At 43.5% G+C, this 22,857-nt stretch overlaps 1 protein-coding gene across 1 annotated transcript in view; it reads right to left on the bottom strand.

Moving 5' to 3' along the window:
• LOC119176564 (F-box only protein 31) overlaps nt 1–22,857 on the bottom strand; it is a 118,250-nt gene that overhangs the window by 36,282 nt on the left and 59,111 nt on the right. Inside the window, exons 5-7 of the mRNA XM_037427924.2 lie at nt 18,754–18,825; nt 18,228–18,337; nt 983–1,142 (exon numbers count right to left, since the gene is read on the bottom strand). Coding sequence (XP_037283821.2) covers nt 983–1,142; nt 18,228–18,337; nt 18,754–18,825 — 342 coding nt within the window. The remainder of the gene's footprint in view (nt 1–982; nt 1,143–18,227; nt 18,338–18,753; nt 18,826–22,857) is intronic.

Genomic DNA, 22,857 nt, shown 5'->3' with positions numbered 1-22,857 from the left:
ACACGAGTCCTTCCCTACAGCGTCTCTCGTAACCATACGGTGGTTTTGGGACATGAAACCCCACATATCAATCATCGAATTATCTCCATGATTTCGCCTTTATCAAAATGTGACCAGTGTAGCCAGGATTGAACCCACGACATACGAGTCGAGTGCAACAAATGGAAACCATTCGTGAGGCAAAGCCAAATTTACAGTAGCTATGCACCTGTGCATGTGTGGGAGTACAAGTGTGATAGCCAACACACTGGCCTAAACAAACCTAGAAATTGGAACCAAGAGTCAATAACAAAAAAAAATCCCCACATCCCCTACCACCTAGGGTGACAACACTTGCTGGAAAATAAAGAGCTGAAAAAATGGCGTGCTTCTTAAGCACACAGATAGTGCCATAAATGTACAGCATCGACTATTTGGGAGTTGGTTACAAAACCGTACATTTATGTCAGCGACTCTGAAAGGGTTAATATGCCAATTAGAAATCTTGGCAACAGCACACTTCGTAAGCTTCACTGCATAACACAAAACAGTACATTTATGTCAGCGACTCTGAAAGGGTTAATATGCCAATTAGAAATCTTGGCAACAGCACACTTCGTAAGCTTCACTGCATAACACACAACGGCAAAGCTAATTTTGCGGAAAATGCAAGGTGATGATACAAGGAGTTCCTTATTGAGATAAAGATAACAAACATGCTAAATCGTAAAAAAACCAAGGCCATGCACAAACATGGCAGCCTCCCTTCTCCATATATCAGTGGGTCAGAGGGAGGGTCCGACAGCACGGCTACAATTTTTTTTGTCGTTTGTTATTTTCATATTGGATGGCTGCTTTATCAGGAGATTAATCGTCACATCTGTGCAGTCAGGAGAACTGGTCAGAAAATCGAAGCTTCCCTAACAAATTTGGAGAGTTGGCAGGTATACATGCATGTACACAAACACATATGAAATTAGAAGATTATTTGAATAAACTTTACCGAGAGCTTGCAGGCCCGAAGCTTTGTGCAGTTGTTAATGTACTCTAGCTGGATCAACTCGAGACCATGCATACCATAGGTGCCCTTAAAAATGCCAGGCTGAATGGGCACACCAGTCAAAGAAGCTTGCAGATCAACTCGCTTGTATTCAAATTCATAACTGTGAACAACAAAGAAAAGATAGAAAGCATGATAAGATACACTAAATATGAGCATCCAGTAATCACATAAAAGACAGCACAATGAATGTTACATTTAGAGGGTACACACAAGCATGTAGGTGATGCTCAATGTCGCACATGTGAGCATACAAACAAAATTGTTTTCCGATACTCAGGCACAGAATGCACCAGAACTGCCACCTCTTAAGATGCTGTCTTCCATATCAGAATTGCCAGCTCTACTGTGGCCAAACTTGTCTTAAATTTTCACATTGAATGAAGAAGAAAAACTACTGCCACCATTGTTGATGGCAAATTTCTCTGGCCATTCGAGATATACCTTCTCTAACCCAGATATTTCATGACATGTTGCCTGCTGTCTGATTCAAAATTGTAACATGCAAACTATACCGTATTTACTTACATAATCATCGCACTTTTTTTGGCGGAAAACCGATGCAAATTTCGGGGATGCGAGAATCACGCGAAGAAAACTTTCCACGAATACGTACAGAGCGAAAAAGAAAACGAAAAGGCCGCAAGTCGGGATTCTCACGTTAGCAACTAACAGCAAGCTTTGAGAAGTACTAATTAAGATTTACCTCAACAATAAGAGCACAGGTTCAACACAAGGCAAAATTTATTTGAGACACAAAAGGCGCAATCAAATAGTCGAGAATTAGAATACCGTACGCAAAACTTGTGGGCGCTGCGGGCGTAGTGGTAGCATCCATAGCTCAACAGGAGTCCGCAAAAGGTAAGCGAAGGACATCAGTATTGGGCTGATGGCCATTTAACAGAATCGTCCGCAGTTGCCTTCTGAAGAAATAAAGTTTACCATCAATCCCAGTCTTAGGCACACGGAAGGCCCAACACGTCTTGGTGGCTTTCAGCTGTCATCACCAGTAGCGAACACATAACTTGTCTACTCCGAAGAATCTACCGGTGGCCCTGTTGCCATTGTTTAGTGCACAATCAATCACTTCCAACTTGAAAGCAGCCGTGTAGCTTTCGCATCGCCTCATAACGTAACAAGATTACAGACACAACATACCAATCACGCTGCAATGCGCACGTGCCACTATGGCTTGGATTGGATTGAATTGAATTTCTGTGAAATAATAGTACACTCTATGCTTAGGAGATGGCGCCAGACGGCGCACACTATCATCATCAGTGGCTGGAACGAGCAGACAGCATTATTGCAGCAATTTTTAGGGTTACGATAATTACCCGAGAAAAAAACGAAATCGAATTTTTGTCGGGCGATGTCAGGGGTGCAAGAATTATGAGAGTGCGAGGATTACGCGAGTAAATGTGGTAGTTACTTTCAAGCTTAAGACATAGCGATATAAATGATCTGTATAAACACACCAGCCAATTATGTCATTTTTATTACATTTATGTTCTTTCCCCCCATGTACAAACACCTTCACCTCAGAAAACAGTGTGGTAATGTTAATGCCCACCTGGAGATACAGGCTTGAATAAGACATACAAATGAAAAAAGTATATTGCATAGAAATTGAAGGGTGAGGGAGTCTAATACCAGATCTCAAATACAAATTGAATACCAGTTTACTAAGAGTCAGGCATACATTTCGAAAACAGCTTGAGCATTCCACATTTCATTTTGAACGAATTTTCACAAACTTAAGAAAGCTACATTACAATTATTTTTAACAAACATACTAAAACTATGTGAAGTGAGATAAGCTTACGTACAGCAACCACTATAGCAATAGAGACATCTTGTAACTGACAATTGAAATGTAGCAGCAACTACAATATTCGAAGTGCTGCTTTGTCACTAGATTTTAAATGAAACTGATATGTAAAAGTTCAGCAACACTTGGCCGACTACCACACATACAGCTAAATATGTAGTGAAAAGGATAAACCTGTTAAAGCAAGAGCGGGGGCTAATACTCCATGTCGAATTCTGCAACTACCAGAGCAATTTACATAAACACAACACTTGGATCTACTGTTATTAATGTAATCGTGTACAAAAGTTCGACTTTTGAAGATGAATACAACAGAATACCCACTCTCCAGTTATTACATAATGAAAACAGGAACTGACTCATGCAACGCAGCTGCAGCATAGTAAAAACATTACACAATGAAGACTAACACAGCAACATACACAAATGATATTGAAAAAAATAGCATACCAATTGCAGGTTAATAAAAATGCAAAATAAAATAAATTTAAATAGGAGAGAGTACCAAAACTAACTGGAATCATGCTATTCTAGGCAATTTGATCTGAGTATGCAATAATCCCGCTAGGCAAGCCTTGCAAGACCCTTTCAAGTAAATTGCTTCCAGTTGCCTCTCTTGGGAAAGTTTTCTTGGAATACATCCATTTTTTTTTGTGTGTGTGAAAGCAGTTTTGCGTGCGTGGCACTTTTTTCATGATAGGGGATTGAAACATACCGTGGGCGGCTGTGAAATGATGTTTCATGCTCCAGAAAAATGACTCAGTGACTACTGCGATATTAAACAATGTTTACAAAGACACTGCGAAAGGGACAATTAGGGTATGAGTGACTTTCTTTATGGGTCATTCCACGCCAACTCTCTAAACTACGGTGCTCTCCAAAAATTTCAATCAAGTAGTCTGACAACATTGCACACTAAAGTGTTTTCCCGAGATATTTTGAGCGACAAAAATTTCTTGGGTCCATGACCACCATTTGAAATTCATAAAAGTGGTGGAAAGCTAGGTATGAATAAAAAAATATGCTATAAATGGACTGTTTCATGCATTCTTTCAATACTTGTTTTTTTGTGTTTTCAGAGCAACATGCTTCTATTATCGAATAGTTGCTCGTAATAGCTTGAAAATTTTCATTCTTAGAGCACAGACAGAAGAACACAGTAAATTGTAATGCTTTTAAAAATTTTTCTACAAAACTAGCCCATAGATAAGATGCACAAATTACTTCTATCAAGCTCTCCATAAAATGTACTATTTACAAATATTTTTGTTTTGCCAATGTGTGGTGCAGAGGTTCTAGAATAAAGTCCTGAACGTGGCAAAAATGCCACTTTTGGTCTAAGTTGAGACGTCTGTAGCACCCTAAGGTGGTCCAAAAAAAAAATCAGGAGAAAAGCGCGTACGATTAGGAATCGTAGCGTCTTTGTTCATAGAAAGTTCAATCGAAGTCATTCTTGTTTTAGTGAAGAAAAACATTTTTGAAGTTTAGTGCCACCATTGCATTGTTTTGCTATGGGGCAATACAAGCCAACTGAATTCACTACATAAGAAAGAGTGGTAGTGCATTTATAACACGTCGTTCGAAGTCCTTTTTGTTAGTACTATACTTTGTATACTACATATTGCCATATTCCTTCCTCAAGCTTTGTTATCGCCCCGTTACGCTCTAAGTAATGTTCAGCGCAAACCACACCAGCACTGTTCAACAAGCTTCAAGACTGCAGTAGACCATTTGTTTAAGTTGTGCACACAATGCGAAACCAACTGATTAATCTGGAGCTAGCGATAACGCTGGAATATTCGACGGCAATTGTTGACGCGCTTCACCGATGGAGCAGCTAACTTCAAATCCTGATGGAGAAGCAAGGTGCATTTACATTCAAGGTGATGAAAAATTATTCAGAGGCTCTTGTGAAGAGCTAAAAATATTTAGATTCATTGCGAATTTCATGGAGCCAATCATCTTAGCAGCACTCCCTATTTCAGTTTGTGATGCAAAAATAATGACGTCACGCTGTTTAGCATTCTGGAAAAACTTGTTCAGTGGTTATCTGAAGGAAATAAATAGAATACTCGTCGGATAAAATTGTGCTTCATGAAATCACAATATTAATACACCTATGTGGTTATCAGCAGATATGGTAGATAAACGATGTGCAAGGCTACAGACTCGCACAGTCCTAAGTGCATTTCTGTAAGATGACTTCATGAATAAAAAAAAAAAGTTTTTTTTTTTCTTCACGACTGATAAGACTGCTGGGAGTAATATGACGTCATTCATCTATAGTCACAAAAAGCCCACCTCCTCTGGCAGTCATCTCTGTGCTAAAACTACACAATTTAACAAACTTCATTTTCCTATTGCAGCAATAATTATGTGGCTAGGGCGATCTGTCTATACTCTAAACACCCCACACCGTGTCATCTAGAAAGCAGCGCATAAAAAAAATTTCACAGGGTACCTTATGCATACGCCTAAGACAACTCAAAGGCAAAATTCATTTTGTTTTAAATGGGATAGCAATTATAAGGACATTCTCGACTGGTTTTTGCTGTTGCCAGGGATGTAGCCAGAAATTAAAAAAAAAAAGGGGGGGGGGTTGCACCTTGATCCGATGGGGGGTGGGTAGGCAAAAGGTCAATTTGCGCTATATATGCAATGGCAAAAAAAAAATTTCGCAGGTGGGGGGAGGGGGGCACCCCCCCCCCCCCCCGGCTACGCCACTGGCAGTCATGTTTTGTGTAATGCCTAGGGGTGCGCGAATATTCGAAAGTTTCAAATATTCGGCGAACATTGCATTTGTAATATTCGCATTCGAACTAACTCGAATATTCCTCCAATATTCTATGTTCATGAATATTTGTTCGTAAAATAGTGTGATTATTCAAATCCTTAAAATATTCAAACTGTAGCGAAGCCTCCGAACTCTGAAATGGGTCGAACTCTTTAGTACCTTCTAGTGGGGCTACCCAACAAGGACGATGCTCGCACTGAGAGCCCGTGCTTGGCTGTGACTGTCGTCATTGTATATTCTCGCTCGTTGCCGGCTAATAAACGCCTTAACAATTTCGTGGAGAGTGCTGCGATCCCTGTCTATGCCTTTGGAGCTACGATCACGTACCCTGCCATCTACTATGTACCACGACGCTTCTCAGCAAACGCCTCCTCCAATGCCACCCCCTTGTCCCGGTGTCCCCAGAATCCGCGATCCACCCATCTTCACTGGCGCTGATGGCACTGACGTGGAGGACTGGCTCGCCATTTACGAGCGGGTGAGCGTCCCCAACAAATGGGACGAGGACGGCAAGCTGACCAACTTGGTATTCTACCTTACGGGTGTTGCCAGTTTGTGGTACAACAACCACGCGTCCGATTTTGCCACCTGGTCCGATTTTAAGACCACAATCATCAACGTCTTCGGCCGCCCTGCTGTTCGCAAGCTGCAAGCCGAGCAGCGCTTACGTGAACGTGCTCAGGAGGCTGGTGAGTCATTCACCAGCTATATTGAAGACGTCCTGGACCTATGCAACAAATCTAATCCCACCATGTCCGAGTCTGACAAGATCCGAAACATCATGAAAGGCATTGACGATGATGCCTTCACGATGCTGCTCGCCAAAAACCCCGGCACAGTGGCTGAGGTCATCACACTGTGCCAGAGCTACGAGGAGCTCCGCCGGCAGCGTTCGATGGCCCGACGCTCCCCACCACGAGCTGCAACGCTTGCTGGCTTGGAGGCCAGTTGTGACCAAGTGGCGTTGATAGCAGACCTAAAGTCCTTCATCCGTGAGGAAATCGCGCGTCAGTTCTCGCTCCTGCCCTTTGCCCACCAACCGACTGTTCAACAATCGCCTACTACCCTTCTCCCTACGTACAAACGATAACCTTCTATAGTAAACGTTCCTACCTGTTGCTGTTTTCACAATGATTGCCTCCCTATTCCACCTCTGGGCGAAGGTTTGAAGCGAAGTCACTTCGCCTGCTCGCCGCTCTCGGCTACCGCTACCATCGCAACACAGCGAATTCCTAACAGTGGTGGCAGCGGCGCGATGCCATCAAACCCACATCCTTAACAGCGTATTAAAACCAAATTGAGGCTGCTCCAGCCAGGAGGCATGATTTATAAATGAGATGACATTTCAGCCTCGCCGCGGTGGTCTATTGCCTAAGGTACTCGGCTCCTGACCTCAAGGTCGCGCGATCAAATCCCGGCTGCGGTGGCTGCATTTCCGATGGAGGCGGAAATGTTGTAGGCCCGTGTGCTCAGATTTGGGTGCACGTTAAAGAACCCTTGGTTGTCAAAATTTCCGGAGCCCTCCCCTATGGCATCTCTCAAATCATATGGTGGTTTTGGGACGTTAAACCCCACATATCAATCAATTGAGATCACACTTCAAAAGAAACCACGAGAGAATTTTCAATTCCGCCCCTAGCAACTTCAGAGTTCGAAAGGGCAGGGTCTTTTAGGTGCTTTTATTGCCCCCGCGATTATAAACGCGGATCTGCTAGTGGAAAGAATTACGAAAAAGCTCTTCTGTATGATGATCCATGCATAAAGTATATAAGAGGAAAGGTGTCAACGCGTTCCCACCATTTCCTAGTTCTTCTGCAGACGCGAAGAATGGAGAATTAGATCGCCATGTCCAGTAGACATGACCAACATTCTGGCAGCACGCGTGCAGTTATTAGTGAAAATTGCTTTATTACATGCCGCGCAACTCTTCAAATTGACTATCAGCAGCGTTTCTGGAATGGACGACGTCCGCTGATGGATCGCCATCAGTTTCACGCTACTGATTGGACTAGACGTCACGAGGCCCTGCGGAAATCGTGTTTCGCCGTAAAGCGAACATGTACAACAAAGTTGCGTCGGCACTAAACATAGCATCGTGGATTTTAGGACACATGCGCGGCCGCTGTTTATTCATAGTTATAAAATAGGTATGGGATTGTGACTTTGGTGGCCCCGAGAACAAGGTGCATATTTATTGATGCACTGGCATGGCTATTGTCGGTGATAGATGCTCCAAAATCCGACATTGGAGCTGTTTGGCGCAATTTCTGTTGATATTATCAGGATGGTGCACTAAATCTGATTTGGTGCAGTTGGTGCAGGAGTGGGATCACTGGGTGTAAAAAATTTTTGCCACTCAAAACATCTTGCGAAAATACTTTAGAACTAATATTTCTGTGTATAATTTTCTCAAACTATTTCATAGAAATTGATTCTTGCCGAGCGCCCTGGTTGGGACAGTTGGCGTGGAATGACCCCTATTTAAAAAAAAAATCAAAATGCCCATTTATGACAAGCCCTGTTCTGGATGTCCGCCATTTTGATGAACGGACGAAAATATTAAAACATTTTGTGCACTTGTGCTTGAAGACTGACAATGGACATTTCAAAAGCAGTAGAAGTTACCTGATACAGCTTGAAGCTCAGTTAATTTTAACACAACATTTAGAGATAGAATGGTTCGTTTGGAAATTTTGATTTCTACAACCAAGCAAAAAAGATGGTCAAATAAAAGCAGACTGCGATTTGTAAGAACTTCTACGCAGTGAACGGATATTTAACTACAATGTTGTAACTTAAGACATTTGGATGTTCCATTCTGACCAGCTAGAAACAAAACTTCCCGTTTGCCCACAGTTCCCTTACACTTGCCATCCCAAAATTCCCTAGTATGCGAAGCTGATCTTGCGAAAAAAAAAAAAAATCGCTATATACCTACAGAAAAACTTCCTGGGAAAATCTACTGGATGCAATCAACTCGAAAAGTGTGTGATGCTCACCTTAGTGGGATAATTGTCAACTAAAACAGCCCACCCAACACAGTGCTATTTGGTTAATTTTGGGTGCCCCCTCATATCATCAGCAAGAGCCCGACAAAGAAAACCACCAAGCTCATGATGATTATAGCGCGTTGAAAGCACTTCAGTGACTCTAGATTTGTCAAGAAAAACACCATCTGGTGATCAATCTAGCGTCAACAGTCACATAAAAATTTGCACTATATGCATACGGGAAACTTGGGCCTTAATAAAACAAAAATGACCCCTCACACCATTCACCGTTTGTTCCTTTGGTGTTTCCCTGACATTGCTCATTATTTGAAAAATATTTGACATTTCAAATATGCACTATGCAATATGAATACCAAATTCAACAAAAACATATTCAATTCACTATGCGACACTTTTCGAGTAAAGACCTCTAGAAGAAAGGTTAACTCAAACTTCAGAAGTGCAAGGCAACGCTCTTCACATTAGGCACTTATGAAAATTTTTTCAAGACACATTACTCCGTCTGCTTATCTAATTGTCAACTATTTTTTGTGTTGTAAGATATCTTACAGCTGCCTCTTCTGGTAATTGTGTACAGTATGCGAAATCAGTTCACTGCAAAATGACTACTCACCATAGTGAAGATGGGCAAAAAACATGCATGGCATAAGTACATTCTCAGTTGTCAACTGCTCTCTCATAAACAACTATAGCAGTAGATAAGCCATGGAGATAAGAAAGGCAGAAAATGCCTTAGTTGCAGACATGATAAAATGCCGCAATAAAAAGGCACCCACCCCACCTTTAGATCCAGCATGACACTGCAGCACTGTTTCCAACAGCATAGGCAGCAAACATACACATGGGGTTTGCATATCACGAAAGTCATATCATCGGCAAACAAAACATTGGGATTCTTGCGACGTCATCTACGTAACGCACCTAGAAATGTAAAATTATTAGCTTACAAAAGCCTTGTTAGAACTAAACTTGAATATGCTTCCCCAATCTGGAGCCCGCAACAGGCCTATCTTGAAGACGCCCTTGAGTGTATTCAAAACCGTGCCGCTAGGTTTATCGATAATTCTTACTCCCATGACGTCAGCGTATCTTCACTAAAGGCAGAACTTCAACTGCCCCTCCTTTCCCTCCGCCGCCGTATCGCCAGTCTTTCGTTATTTCATAAGTTTTTTCACAGCTCGATGCGCATGCCACCTTATTTTGTTCCCCCAGCGTACATCTCTCAACGAACTAATCATCCTCTTCAAGTCGCACGCCCACGTGCACGCAATGTTACTTTTTCAACATCATTTTTTCCTCGCACAGTAGTTGCCTGGAATGGCCTTTCAGGCGACATTCCTGCCATTACTTGTACTTCGACCTTCACAACCAGTATCACTAATCATCTTTCACTTTAGGACAAACGATTGTTTTCTGCTCAATTTTTATGTACCCACCCCTTATGTAATGCCCCGCAAGGGGTCTTTAAGGAAATAAAATGAAATGAAATGAAACATAAGCTTCAGTTCCAATTACAAAGGTCTCTCCTCTGGCGTCACTGCAATTTGCAGTTGAACAATGGCATTTGTAATGCCATTCTAGGGAGCCTTTCGTCAAGGAATTATTAAAAGCTCCTTACTGAACAAAAAGAAATCGAACTGTTCTGTTCTCATGCTGTCAGGAAGAAAGAGCCACCCCTAGCAGAGATATTCTTTCCCTTTGCCTCAACTAGTGTCTACCAGTAGCCTAGCTTCTGTTAATTTTTCTTTCACATGCTGGAGCTGAGAGAGAGAGAGAGAGCACAGGCCTCGGAAACTCGGTGCTAGTTTCGGTTTGAAAGAACATGCACGCTCATAGCGGTTGCTGGGCATCCTAAAATCCGATTGAACGGAGTCAGGTTGATGTGAATGTTCGCATTTATTAGCTTTCACAAGTTTTTACAAATAAAAAAATTCAATACCCCTGTAAAAAACTTCTCTTTTGTTTATATCATAACATATCTTTTCTTATTTCTTATTTCGTGAATTTTTTTAAATCAAGCAAAGCACGGTACGTAAATGACTTGCTTTCGTAACGCTTGCCTCGGCTCCTTCTCGCCCCTCGCTCAGCGATATTAGAAGTTGCATTGTGCCCAGTTATCTCCCTCAGTTGTTGTGTCAACTACGGGAAAGATAAAGACAACAAGTTGTGGCTGGCAGGAATAGAAGCCACAGTGAGCTACGCCGAACAAGTCAACCATGCATTCGTTTTAATCGGGCAACACATGTATTCCGTGGCCCTGCAGTGTGCTAACCTGAGGATTTCTAGTTCCGCGAAGGTTTTTCGGCATTTCCTAAAGGCAACAGGAGAGCACAAGAATTTGGACCCTTTGAGCAGGTATTGATTTTGCATGAGTACATATGAGTAAACCCAGTTCTCTGAAAGCTTGAATGGACTAACAAAAGTGCAGTGTCGCTTGACTAATTGCTGAAGACAGTAGCCAAGCTCCAGCGAGAAAATGCATTTATCGAAGTGCTTCAATTCAAGTTAGCTCGGCTACATAGTTTTAGTTTCTTTTACTTTTGGCGTGTAGTTCAAATGATGTCAAGTACTTATAGGCTGCTTCGTGTTCATTAAATTCTTGCAGCCTCGGTTTCAACATTTGAGTGTCTTTAGTTCTAATAGTGTCACTCAAATACACGTGATGGACTAAATGCTTCTGAAAGTTGTTACAGAGAATGTAGATGGAGTCAACGTTTAGGCAAGTGAACTTTTCTTCATCAAGGCAACGCTGTTGTCCTCCCGAAGACAAGTCAACTTGCAGATACACCATTTCCAGCGGCGTTCTTTCTCGAAAAACTTCTGATCGCTTCCAACCTCTTAAAGTTTAGTCTTGTATGGTACTCAAGTTCTGCAAGAAAACTATGCGCACGATCATAACAAATATGATTGAGTCTAATACAACGTGCCCTACTCGGGATTGTTGATCATGTTCGCATTGACTTGGGTACTCTGGGTTCAACATTCGCTAATTACAGTTTATGCCAATTGTAAATTAAAGTTGAATTTATAGATCGCCACTTTTACACAACGTATATATCTGTTTTTTTTTTATACAAAACGCACAATAAAAAGCGCATTTCGTTTGTGTCGATTGAGTTTCGTCATCCTGAGAAATCATTCAGCTTAACTTTCGCCTTTTCAGAAAACAAAAAAATTAAAACAATAAAAAGATAAAAATTTTAGGGCTGCATTGCCAAAGTTGCCAGCAGACCTGAAAGAAGGCACGAGTGCATTCCGCTTGCATGCGAAGTGGGAAAAGAAGGCTTTCCCGGCAATCCTCTTCCTCTTGATTTTTCGTCTTTTCCCTCTATTTGGGGACTTCCCCATAAAACATCATAAAACAAAATTTTCTGTTAGTGATTTATTTCTATTAAGATGCCCAGCAACCGCCAGTGGTAAAAGCGGCGCTGCCGCTGCCGAGAGCGAATACACCATTGGTATAGGGAGTTTCTGCCCCTTGCAGTGCATGTCACCTGTGACGAGCCCTACCCCCTCTTTCTTCTATTTCTACTTTGCTACACAGCACATCTCCAGTGGTGTTATAGGCAGTGAATGTTGCACAGTGCATGCATGAGTACGTGTAAGCAGCAGAATAGTTTCTAAGATGGAAAAATAGTGCAAAATTCAGACGACTCAAGAAGAAGAAGGCACGACAACAGCGCTACATTGTGCCTTCTTCATTTTGTGTCTGTCTGAATTTTGCACAGTTTTTCCCCCTTATAATCATGAACCAACTCGCCCAAGCCGCAACCCTAGCAAGGATAGTCTCACGGCCAGTTGAGAACAAAATGCAGCTTTCACCACCGCACAAATGACAAGTCCAGAGTAATCACATTGTTTTCATGCTCTTTATGAATGCAATACACAAAAAATTCTGATGTCCCCTATATCGTGAATTTTCTCAAGCTTCGTTCAGCACCACCGAGAAATTGCAGTTATTGATATTTACACAGAAACTGTTAGTGACCATTTCCCTTATTGTATGCTGTGATGGTGATCAGATAAACTACCAGCAACTACCTTTCTATAAGGTGTGCCATTCATGTTTTGTCCCCCATGCTAGTAGACTCCCACAACAAAGAGCTCATCAGCACTGAGCCTGGCACTGTCACTTCATTGGGAAATATGGGAGAGTGTTGTTTCTCTGCCTCAATAGCTCTTGCTCAGAAGAAATTGTAAGGACATCCTCAGTAATTTACTGCAACACCCATTTCTACAAACCAGTTTCAGGACTCATTGGATGCCTGAGTCAAGGCACAGTGACTTGGCCAATTACCCCAATCGGAGCGGCCATCACATGCAAGCAGTCTGAAGACATTCCTGCATACTCATTTTTTTAAATAAACAACATCACTATACCTAGTCCTACAGCTAAGCATCAGCATTCTGTTGTGCCATGATGTGACAGTAACAATGATGCCTGCACTAGTCATTGGAATGTAACTGAAGTGTCAGTTTACAATACCTTGAGCTTGCTAACCAGCCTACTCGGTACCGTATACACCGGAATATAAGTCGAGATATTTTCAATAAAACAATGAGCTAAAGTGGCCCCTTGTCTTATATAGCGGTGTCTAGCCCACAGTGCACCGCTGTCTGGCAACATGTGGCTTGCACGTGCATGAGAAGCTGGATACGGCCATATTGGCATTCAAATCCAATAGCAGGTTTGTTTTTTTTTCTCTCTTGTCTGTTTTTTTGTGTTCGTGATTTGCCTCCGATCTGTTCTAAGTTCTCGCTCCGCTTGACATTGTGTTTCATTTTTAGTGGTCTTTTTTTCGTTCACTGAATATGAGTAGCGGTACGAGAAGGCAGTATGCAGCTGCGTTTAAACTAGAGGTCGTTGAGTTCGCAGAAGCGAATGGGAATATGGCTGCTCAGCGCCGCTTTGGTGTATCAGAAAAAAGCGTGCACTATTAGAGGGTACAGAAAAGGAAGCTGCAGATGTGCAATCCTCGGAAAATGTCATTTTGTGGGCGATGTGCGGTTCATCCGCAGCTGAAGAATACGCTAGGGAACTTTGTGTGGGAAGTTCATGCGTGCTTGCTGCCAGTGACCGTGGATACCATTCGCAAGAAAGCTGTGGAATTCGCTCAAGAAGCTGGACTCAAGAGAGAAGAATTTCGTGCACCAAACTCTTGGGTGCATCGTTTCATGAGACGCAAAAGATTTTCTTTCCGGTGGCGCACATACATCTGTCAGAAGTTTCCAGACGAGTTCAAGGACAAGCTTATAAACTTTCAGGGCTTCGTGAACCGGCTTCGGGAGCAGAACAACTACATGATGGGGCAGATTGACAATGCCGATGAGACCCCCGTGTGGTTTGACATGCCTTCATCGACCATGATCATGCAGCATGGCGCCAAGGATATTAAGCTGTTGTCCACTGGCAACGAGCACTCGCGCTTAACCGTCATGCTGGCATGCATGGCAGATGGTAGAAAGCTTCCACCTTTCATCATTTTCAAACGTAAGACAATGCTGAAGGAAGTGTTCCCGCCCAGTGTTGTCGTTCGCATTCAACAAAAAGGGATACATGGACAAGGCCATGATGCTCGAATGAATACAAGTAGTCTGGAACCATCAGCCAGGTGCACTGCTGCGTCCTTGCAGCATGCTGGTGTTAGATGCGTTTTGTGGTCACTTAATCAACGCTGTGAAGCGTGCACTGGGCGATGGAAAAACGGACCTCACTGTGATACCAGGTGGTATGACGTCCAGCCTCTGACCGATCGATGTTGTGCTGAACAAGCCGTTCAAGGACCGAGTGCAGCTGGAGTACTAAAAGTGGATGACTGGCGACAACCGAAAGACACCGACGGGCCGCCTACAGAGGCCTCCGCTAGCGACTGTTTGTGGCTGGGTTCTTTCGGTCTGGCGTTCCTTGCCAGATTCCATGGTCGAAAATGCTTAAAGAAATGTTCCATTAGTGTTCCATCAGCGACTCACTGTATGGCAATGAAGACAACGCACTGTGGGAGGCGGCCAGTGACAAACTCTTGTCTTCAGAAGACAGTGGCGCTTCGTCTGACGATTAGAAACAGTTGCGATGGTGGTTGAGGGGAGCTCCGACGATCGAGGTGCGGTGCGCCCAATTCGCAAATAAATTTGGCAATTTGGGTTGTTTTCCTTTTTTTTTTTTTCTTTTTCGGTAACCTGAACTTGGGGGGTCGACCTATATTCCCACTCGACCTATAGTCTGGTTTATACGGTAAGTTAATTTTTTTTAAGTGCAAAAAAGATCTAATAGAGTTCCTTCAGCTTTCAAATCGTATATCAATACTTCATAAACACTCCCACAAAAGAAAAAGCATGCCCTGTTTCCTGCATGCAGCTCTGAGAAAAAAACAAGGAGAAGATGAGTGCTGAGATAGTGGTAATAATTGATTTGTTGTGTCTACAATCCAAAAGTAACAATGGTGCTTATCTGTAGTCATAGGCTGTCACTAATGTTGACCATCTGGCCTGCATTAATGTACACCTAAACCCGCAAACATGAATGTTTTTACACTTCAGCACAATAAGATATGGCCAGCAAGGCCTGAAAATAGGACTTCAGACTTTGTGCTCAGCAACAAGACACCACAGCCACTGAGCCATGACAGTGGGAGGATGGTGGCACCTGTCTGCATGCTCAACAATGCATGCATTTAAAGTGTGAATGAAATATCCCACCTTAGGTGAAACAAGGTTTGGGAAAATCTGCATATAAAGTCAAACTAACTTGAGGCAATACTCAAGTTCCAGGAAAAATATTTGCTCTAAATGAGCTGCGCAAAAAGGGGGGGGGGAGACAGCAGACTGTTGTGCAAAAAGTAAAGTATCGGATGGGATATGCCAACAAACATCACTGACAAAGATGACAAAGCTGTCGATTTTTCAGACATGCCTGAAAATTCGGACGCTTTCACAGGACCACCACATGCTCCATAGAACCAATACATGACAACAGACATGTCTACAGACACTGAAACTTTTAAAATGAACTTTTTACTCCACACTACAAAAGCCACCACTGCCTCTGCACAGCAGCAGATTTTGAAAGTCAGCTTTGCCACAATGCCATATCGCTATCCGGTATATAGTGAATGCAAAAGAGCACTGGGGGACATTGCAGTTATGGGTGGGGATTCAGCAGCTTGGTTTTATTCTTTATTTTAAAGAATTTTGCATTCCATTGCCGTTCGGCATGGAGAACCAACAGCCAGAATTCATTTTTATAACCAATAATGTGGCATGCAGGAATTGTAAGCAGGTTATTTTTCCGTAGAAAGCATACAAAAGTTGACGGTGCAGTATCTTCTCATTATTATAACCAATTTATTGTTAAAACTGATGTTGTTATAAGTGGATTCAGCTGAACTACTTGCAGAGTTCAAGTTCTGTTGAAAAATTGAAGTATTTTTCCCCCAATTCCCCCCCCCCCCCCCCCGCACATTACACTGAAGATAAATATATATAGACACCACATGCCAAAAACTTTTGAATTTTTATGAGCTCTAGAAAATGAAACAGACCAAGTCACATTTAGTATTGGATATACTCTAGAACTAATCGTAAGCTTCTATTAAACTACAAAAAGAGCTGGTGACCACTCGAGCCGGCATTCTCCCAGATGCTGTCAACTGCTGTCAACTAACTTTCAAAACTTTCAGGAGTAGCCAGCAGAAAAATTTTCTTTTCACTATCTCCAGTAGTAGGGGGGGGGAGTCTGGACATTCAGTGCATCGAAGTCCTATGTGCAAAGCTAATTGCAGTGGCTATTTTACAGCATGCTGGGAGTGAGAAGGCCCTCAAATTTAATACCACATACATTGTCACTTTTTACACCTGCAATGATGCAGTACGATTTCTCGATAACATGTGCATGCTGCTGCTATACAGCCTACCAATTATGATTATACAGGAGTATGGTTATGGGTTTGAGGGCTGGCTGCCTGCAAGTTTATGGTGCTGTTGCACGATGCCTCGTGTGGCACTATTCAAGGGCCCTACCCTATTGAAGTTTGCATCCCTGACAATGGAAACATTAAAGCAAACAAAGTGTGCTCTCTACCCACGCATTAAAGGGCCCGTAAACCACCTCCGATATTTTTTCAAGCATTTAAATTAAACGCACACATTGTGTGCAGAATGCCGTCGCAATGAATGATTCTACACGTGGCAGCGCTACGAGCCGCCGGCGCGCCACAAATTCCAAGAAACAATCCCTCCTCCTTTCCGGGCCTTTCAGGGCCTTCACGTGATGCACCATGCCACATCTCCAACGCATCTCCAGTATGCTGCGACTGGTCGAGCAAGAGCCTACGACGTCCGGTCAGTCTGCAAGCAGCTGTCCGCGCTGCTTGTTGTTCATCGTGTTGCCCGCGTGCATGTAACACGTGCGAAGCACGGCGTGTCCCTGTACGAGTCCATCGCGTTGGCAATGCTTTGAAGGCGTGCACGCAACGTAGGTTCCATGCCGAGACGATTACGGCAGCCACGGTACAGTGTAGCCACGATTCGCAAACAAGCACGCAACTGACTGAGTCGACGGCCGAAGTCGCGGCAACCAGAAGTAGACGGTGTTTCAAGCAGTGCATCAGCGATGACGTATGCTATGCAAGATTGGAGGGGGCATGGGAGGGGTGTTGGGCGAGAGGGTGAAGTGGCGTGAGAGAGGATACCAATGGAGGGAAGCGCAGGAGAGAGCGGAAAGTGTGGTCGTCCCGATTTCGAAAAATTCTCATGACTCAATGTTTTTTGTTCACTCGTGCACAATTTCCCCACTACAACCGAATTTCGACCTCTGGGTGGTTTACAGGCCCTTTAAAGGCAATAGCATTACTCACAACTGCGCTCAAATCATAAAACTCCCTACATCTCATGCTGGATTCTGCTTCAAAAAACCATGAATGATGAAGTGACACGTCTATTATGTTCTAATTCTGAGTCAGGGTGCATTATAATGACGACACAATACATCAAAACTTCAAGAAGTCACCACTCTTTGGTTCAAGCATTTCAGCCATGGCCGTGTCTGGCAGATTCAAACACTCACTGTGGTAGCTCTAGCAGTTAAGGTGTTATGTCGCTAAGCTCAAGGAGGTGTATTTTATTCCTGGCCATAGCAGTTGCACTTCAATGGGAGTGAAGTGCAAGACCACTGGTGCACTTATACTTAGATCAAGGTGCATGTAAAACAACCCAAGGTGGTCAAAACCAATGAAGAGCCCTTTCAGCTATGTGCCTCACAATCGTACAGTGGTTTAGGCCTTGTGACACAATAAAAATATTAATCCAGATGATGCCCTCACAACATTGTTTTTCCTATAAGTACTACTTCGGTAGATTTGCTATAATGTACAAAAAATTGATTTGTATTTCTCTTGCACTAATGACACTTTTCAAATGTTATTTCTACCAACAAAGCAACGAAAACTGTGCCACTTAGAAAGAGAGAGAGATAAAAAGCCTAGCACAGCACAGACCATTTTTTTATTACAAACAATTCTATAGCACATACCAAGACTAAAAAAAACTGGTGCTTACTCTAATTGCCTCAAGACCGAAAATTTCAAGCACAGCGGGTTCCAGCTGTGTGAGAACTCATGCCTCTCCAGAGGCACCGAAGTCTCCTCACGAAGCCAGTCCTGAAGTTCCTTAAAGAAAAAAAAAAGCCATTGCTAAGCTGAATGACGGCATATGGAACAATTACTGTGGCAAGTTCGACATCAGAATGGACATTTTTAATAGCTCAGTGCATGCAAGGAAGAAAGAATGAGGCTCTGTCTATATATTATTCCTGCAGAAGTAAGAGACAGTATGTGCAGCAAACGATGGCACTCATGCATGTATGCCACAGAGGGTTGCATTTCTGAGCAATCCTACACACTATCTGCAGTCAAATCAAAATTGCTGTTGCTAGTAGCACTTTATGCATGTCTTTATGCTTTCTTTACTCCTTGTGTCACGTACATCCTGCAACCTGTTGCTTATAATGATCTACCAACAGGCCCACTTAGAAAATCGCATTGAATCTCCGAGGCACACCTTCCCTTAAAATAAAAATAAATACCTGCAGTCTTCCACATGGGTGACGATGGTGGACTGTCTGGCAACATTTAAACACAAACTCATCCTCGGAAATCTGAAACAGAAATACGAAGACATGGGCACGAAGTAAATCATTTAGTTAAACTTTCTTAAAGAAGGTGGTCACTTAATGCAGAATTAGTACACATTAGAAAAGTGATAACTGTTACAGGAGTATTCCAGCTGCACTTGTTAGTCTTGCAGTATGTAGAACCCTTAGTGTCCTTTCAGAAGGAATAATGAATTTAGTGAAGCGGCAGCAGTCTGATTGCTTACTCCCCCCCCCCCCCCCCTTTTTTTGTCCATTACAGCTTTAGCAGAGTTCTATGCACAGTTGTGCCGCTACCCAGCCGGCCCCAACCACCTATGCCAGTCGTCGTTCTACACTTCTCATTGACAGCAAAACAATATTCCTGTGCAGGATTGACGAAAGAGATAATAAAGCTCAACGCATCTGCGGTGCAACCTGTCCGACACAATGCTGATCTCAGGGGCGAAACAGGGTACAAGCATTTAGGAGCAGCCCTGTGAACAGGAAAAATTGGTGTTTGTAGCAGGCTTGGAGCATAGAAAAAGGCGTTTTGGAGCAGGCTTGGCGTGGCCAGAAAGACCTTTTCGGGCAAGTTTGGAGCAGTCGGAGAGAACGTTCGGATCAGATTTCGGCCAGTTTCACAGCACTTCTGAAGCAAGCCTCATTTATCCTTCAATGTCCAACGCCTCTTTGTCCCACATAAAGTCAAAATTGATTGCATACCCCCTGCGCATCACGAGTTTTACCCGTGAGTAAAAGCGTGCGAGAGGGGGCAACAAATGCTCCTGACGCAGAGATCAAATGAGCCAACCCATCTCCATCACTTCAGGGCGCATGTGATGACATCACCCCTGTTGGGAGGCCTCCCACCAAAGCAGAAGGAACGCCACTCGCTTGAACAAGCATGAAAACAGACGAGAGGGTGCGGGGGTGCAACTAAGGCAGAAACTGTGAACTTCCCTTCTAAGGGCGTAGTTTCAATCGCTGGTACGCGTGATATCTTGCAGTCATCAGCAGACAGCTCTCATAAATTTCAGTGAGCTCTGCTCTCCTCACAAAGAGACTGCGCGAAAAATTCTCTCCCTGGCGTGGCCATATTTTCTTACACCAGCGTCTTGTAGAGCTACAAGCGGGTTGTTGTCATCTTTTTCTTTCTTAACCCTTCAGCCAGCTCGCGGACTTTCGCAGAACTTATTTGCAATACTTGCATACATGAGATGAAGATTATGGTGCTTTCAAACAACGGACCGAATCCACATTTGTCGTGGATGCCGACGGCTAATCCACGGATGATCCGCCTGCAGGTGCATCCACACAACAGACGGTGTCCTAGGAGAAAACAGCCAGATTACCCTCGACAACAGATTCGGCACTCACCTGTGCTTACTGGCACCAGACCGGTTAAGGAGTATTCAACAACACGGATGCTGACGTGAAGCGACACTTGGCTGCTATGGTTGTTGCATTGTGCGAAATGGACGAGGAGTGTTATTCTTTCAGGAACAAACGGAGTTGCTGGCAGAATATTCTTACAACTACATTGTTCCCCCACGTGAGGCACTTCTGAACGCATCTCCAGTCCTTTTTTTACAAGCGGCATGTCACCGGTTGCAGAAGTTAAAACATTTCCCCACCATGGTGGCTAAGAATCGCGCGTGTTAAACGATGGCGGTGACATTTCCCGCACCACCAAAAATGATTTCTGTGTATTTGATCACCTCAGAACAAAGCCCCCAGAAACCAAGTAAACTATGCTTAAGCGTAGATGATGCCGACCGGTCATGCAGCTGTTCGCGAGCCATGAAGGAAATGCCGCGAGCAGACGATAAGTGTACTAGTTGCCAGAAACCCCGAGCTAATCTGCTGAAGTATCGGCTTTCTCCCGCCAGAATCTCGATGTGAGAAACAAGTTGGGGTCATCCGTCCGCGAGCCGCATGGACGAGTCGTGGACGGGGGAATCGCTGATGTAAGGTCACGTGACGCGGCGTCCGTTCCGCCATATCCGGATTCGGTCCGTCGTCTGAATGCCCCATTAATGGAGTTTTGTGGGGCAAGAGCCATAAGTGGCCAAAGAGCGCCATGTCTTTTATGTGCTGTTGGCGGTAACAAACGTTTTCAATGATAGGGTGTATTATGGCTGTATAGAGGCCTCAAATCACTTGCTCTAAACAAGTATAAAAGCTGTGTATAGATACAGTGGACTCTCATCAAACGAAACTTGGTTAGACGGGAAAGCCGCATAAACAAAACTATCTAGGCACATTTGGTTGGTCTCCTATACATATAGTGATAAAATGTTTTGGGTAATCGAAACATCTTTTTTTAGCTTACATCGGTTAAAAATGGAACTAAAACAGGCAAAATCCATGAACGGCAATGGTGGCCACGACAGTCTAGCCAAGCCAATCCAGCAATTGCACAAGTCCGCGCACGCCTATGGCGCATGCTGAGCAGCAATCGGGGTCTCGTCGTGAACTTGAGGACAGCCTTGAGGAACCTATAGCTTAAGTTCAAGATGAGGACTCGTGCTCACAGGGGAATGAGATGGTGTGTGATCCCAATCCCATTTCAGTGGCTGACAGTGCAGCAAGAAATGCTGTCATCCTGTTGCAGCACTACTGTGAACACGATGGTGGCACAGAGTTCCTGCCCAGCCTTTCAGCAATGCACTCCTACTATGCGAGAAAGTGCTTGAACAAGGCCAAGCAAATTATTCTCACCTTTTTTCCAAATCAGCAATATTAGAAACATTTTTCTTTCTTATCAACCATAGTAGTATTGTAAACTAATATGTTTTTGTTCAGTCAGCCACAGTTGTTGCTTTTAAAACAAAGTCATATTTCATTCATTTTGTGGGCTTTGCTTAAAGGGGCCCTGCAACACTTTTTGAGCATTGCCCGAAAATGCAGCCAATCAGTAGTAGAGGCTCCCGACAACACGCGAGCCAGATATTATAGCGCAGCATGCGGCCTGGAATTCGCAATAAATTATCAATCAGCTAGAAATAGCTTTCTCTTCTCTTGACAAATCACGAAAAATAAGCCCAGTAAGCCCTTCTATCAGCCACTCGGTGATTTGAACATGGCGCGCTCGGTTGTTACAGAGGTCGCCGCAAGAGGCCGTCACTTGTCCACGCGTGCCCGCGCGATCGCACTGAAAAAGCCACAGATTCGAAAAAAAAAAGAAAAAATGCTCAATGCTCAAGGTCATGAGGCTCAAGTGACCTGTTTTGTTTGCCCCTCCCATCCCTCCCTCCCTGCTCAGCTTCCAGAGCTTTCGTCGGGACGAGAGAAAAGAGAATGTGATTGCAGCGTGACACAAATCGTAACTACACTCGTACTGGACGGGTTCTGAAAACTTTTGCGGTGTTCAATTTGTGAGGTAATACGCTTTTCGGGATAATTAATTCCGTGGTTACTCAAAAAAGTGTCAGGGCCCCTTTAAATTAAACCTCTCATAAACGGAACAAATTTTCTTGCCCCTTCGAGTTCCGTAGTAAAATTATGGCAATGATGCATGATGTGATAAATGGGTGTGTAATGAGTTACAAGTGATCATGATATATACAGGTGAAAGATGAACAATAGCACCAATGCCTCCCTTAGGCCTTTGTGACTAAAGGTAGGGAGGCCAGTGCTTTCCCTAATAAGAATACCGCAGCAATAGCCTCTCTTCAGCGGTCGTGCTATGGGTTGCCTGGGTATATGAAGTAAAAGCTGTAAATTTTTTTTTAAAAACGCAAACAATGACTGCTGTTTGAAAACTGGTTCGCTGCCTATGAGCGTCAATGGATGAAGTGGCACTTGTTTTTGGTAGATAGATGGGAAGTACTTTTTTCTGATGTGATCGAGTTCAGCGCATCGGATAAATATATGTAGCATGGTGAGTGGTTCTCCGCACTTATCCCACAGAGGTGGATCGGCAATGGACAAAAGGTATACGTGTGTACTATGTGTGTGTCCTATTTTTAATCTGGTAAGTGTTACTTCTGTGCGACGTGACCTCGATACTAGGGGCCAATTCTCGAGATGTGGTTTTATGAGGTGAAGTTTATT

The sequence above is a fragment of the Rhipicephalus microplus genome, chromosome X (genome assembly GCF_043290135.1).
Source record: "Rhipicephalus microplus isolate Deutch F79 chromosome X, USDA_Rmic, whole genome shotgun sequence".
In the NCBI taxonomy this organism is placed as follows: domain Eukaryota; kingdom Metazoa; phylum Arthropoda; class Arachnida; order Ixodida; family Ixodidae; genus Rhipicephalus; species Rhipicephalus microplus.
This window is presented reverse-complemented; position numbering and strand designations above follow the sequence as displayed.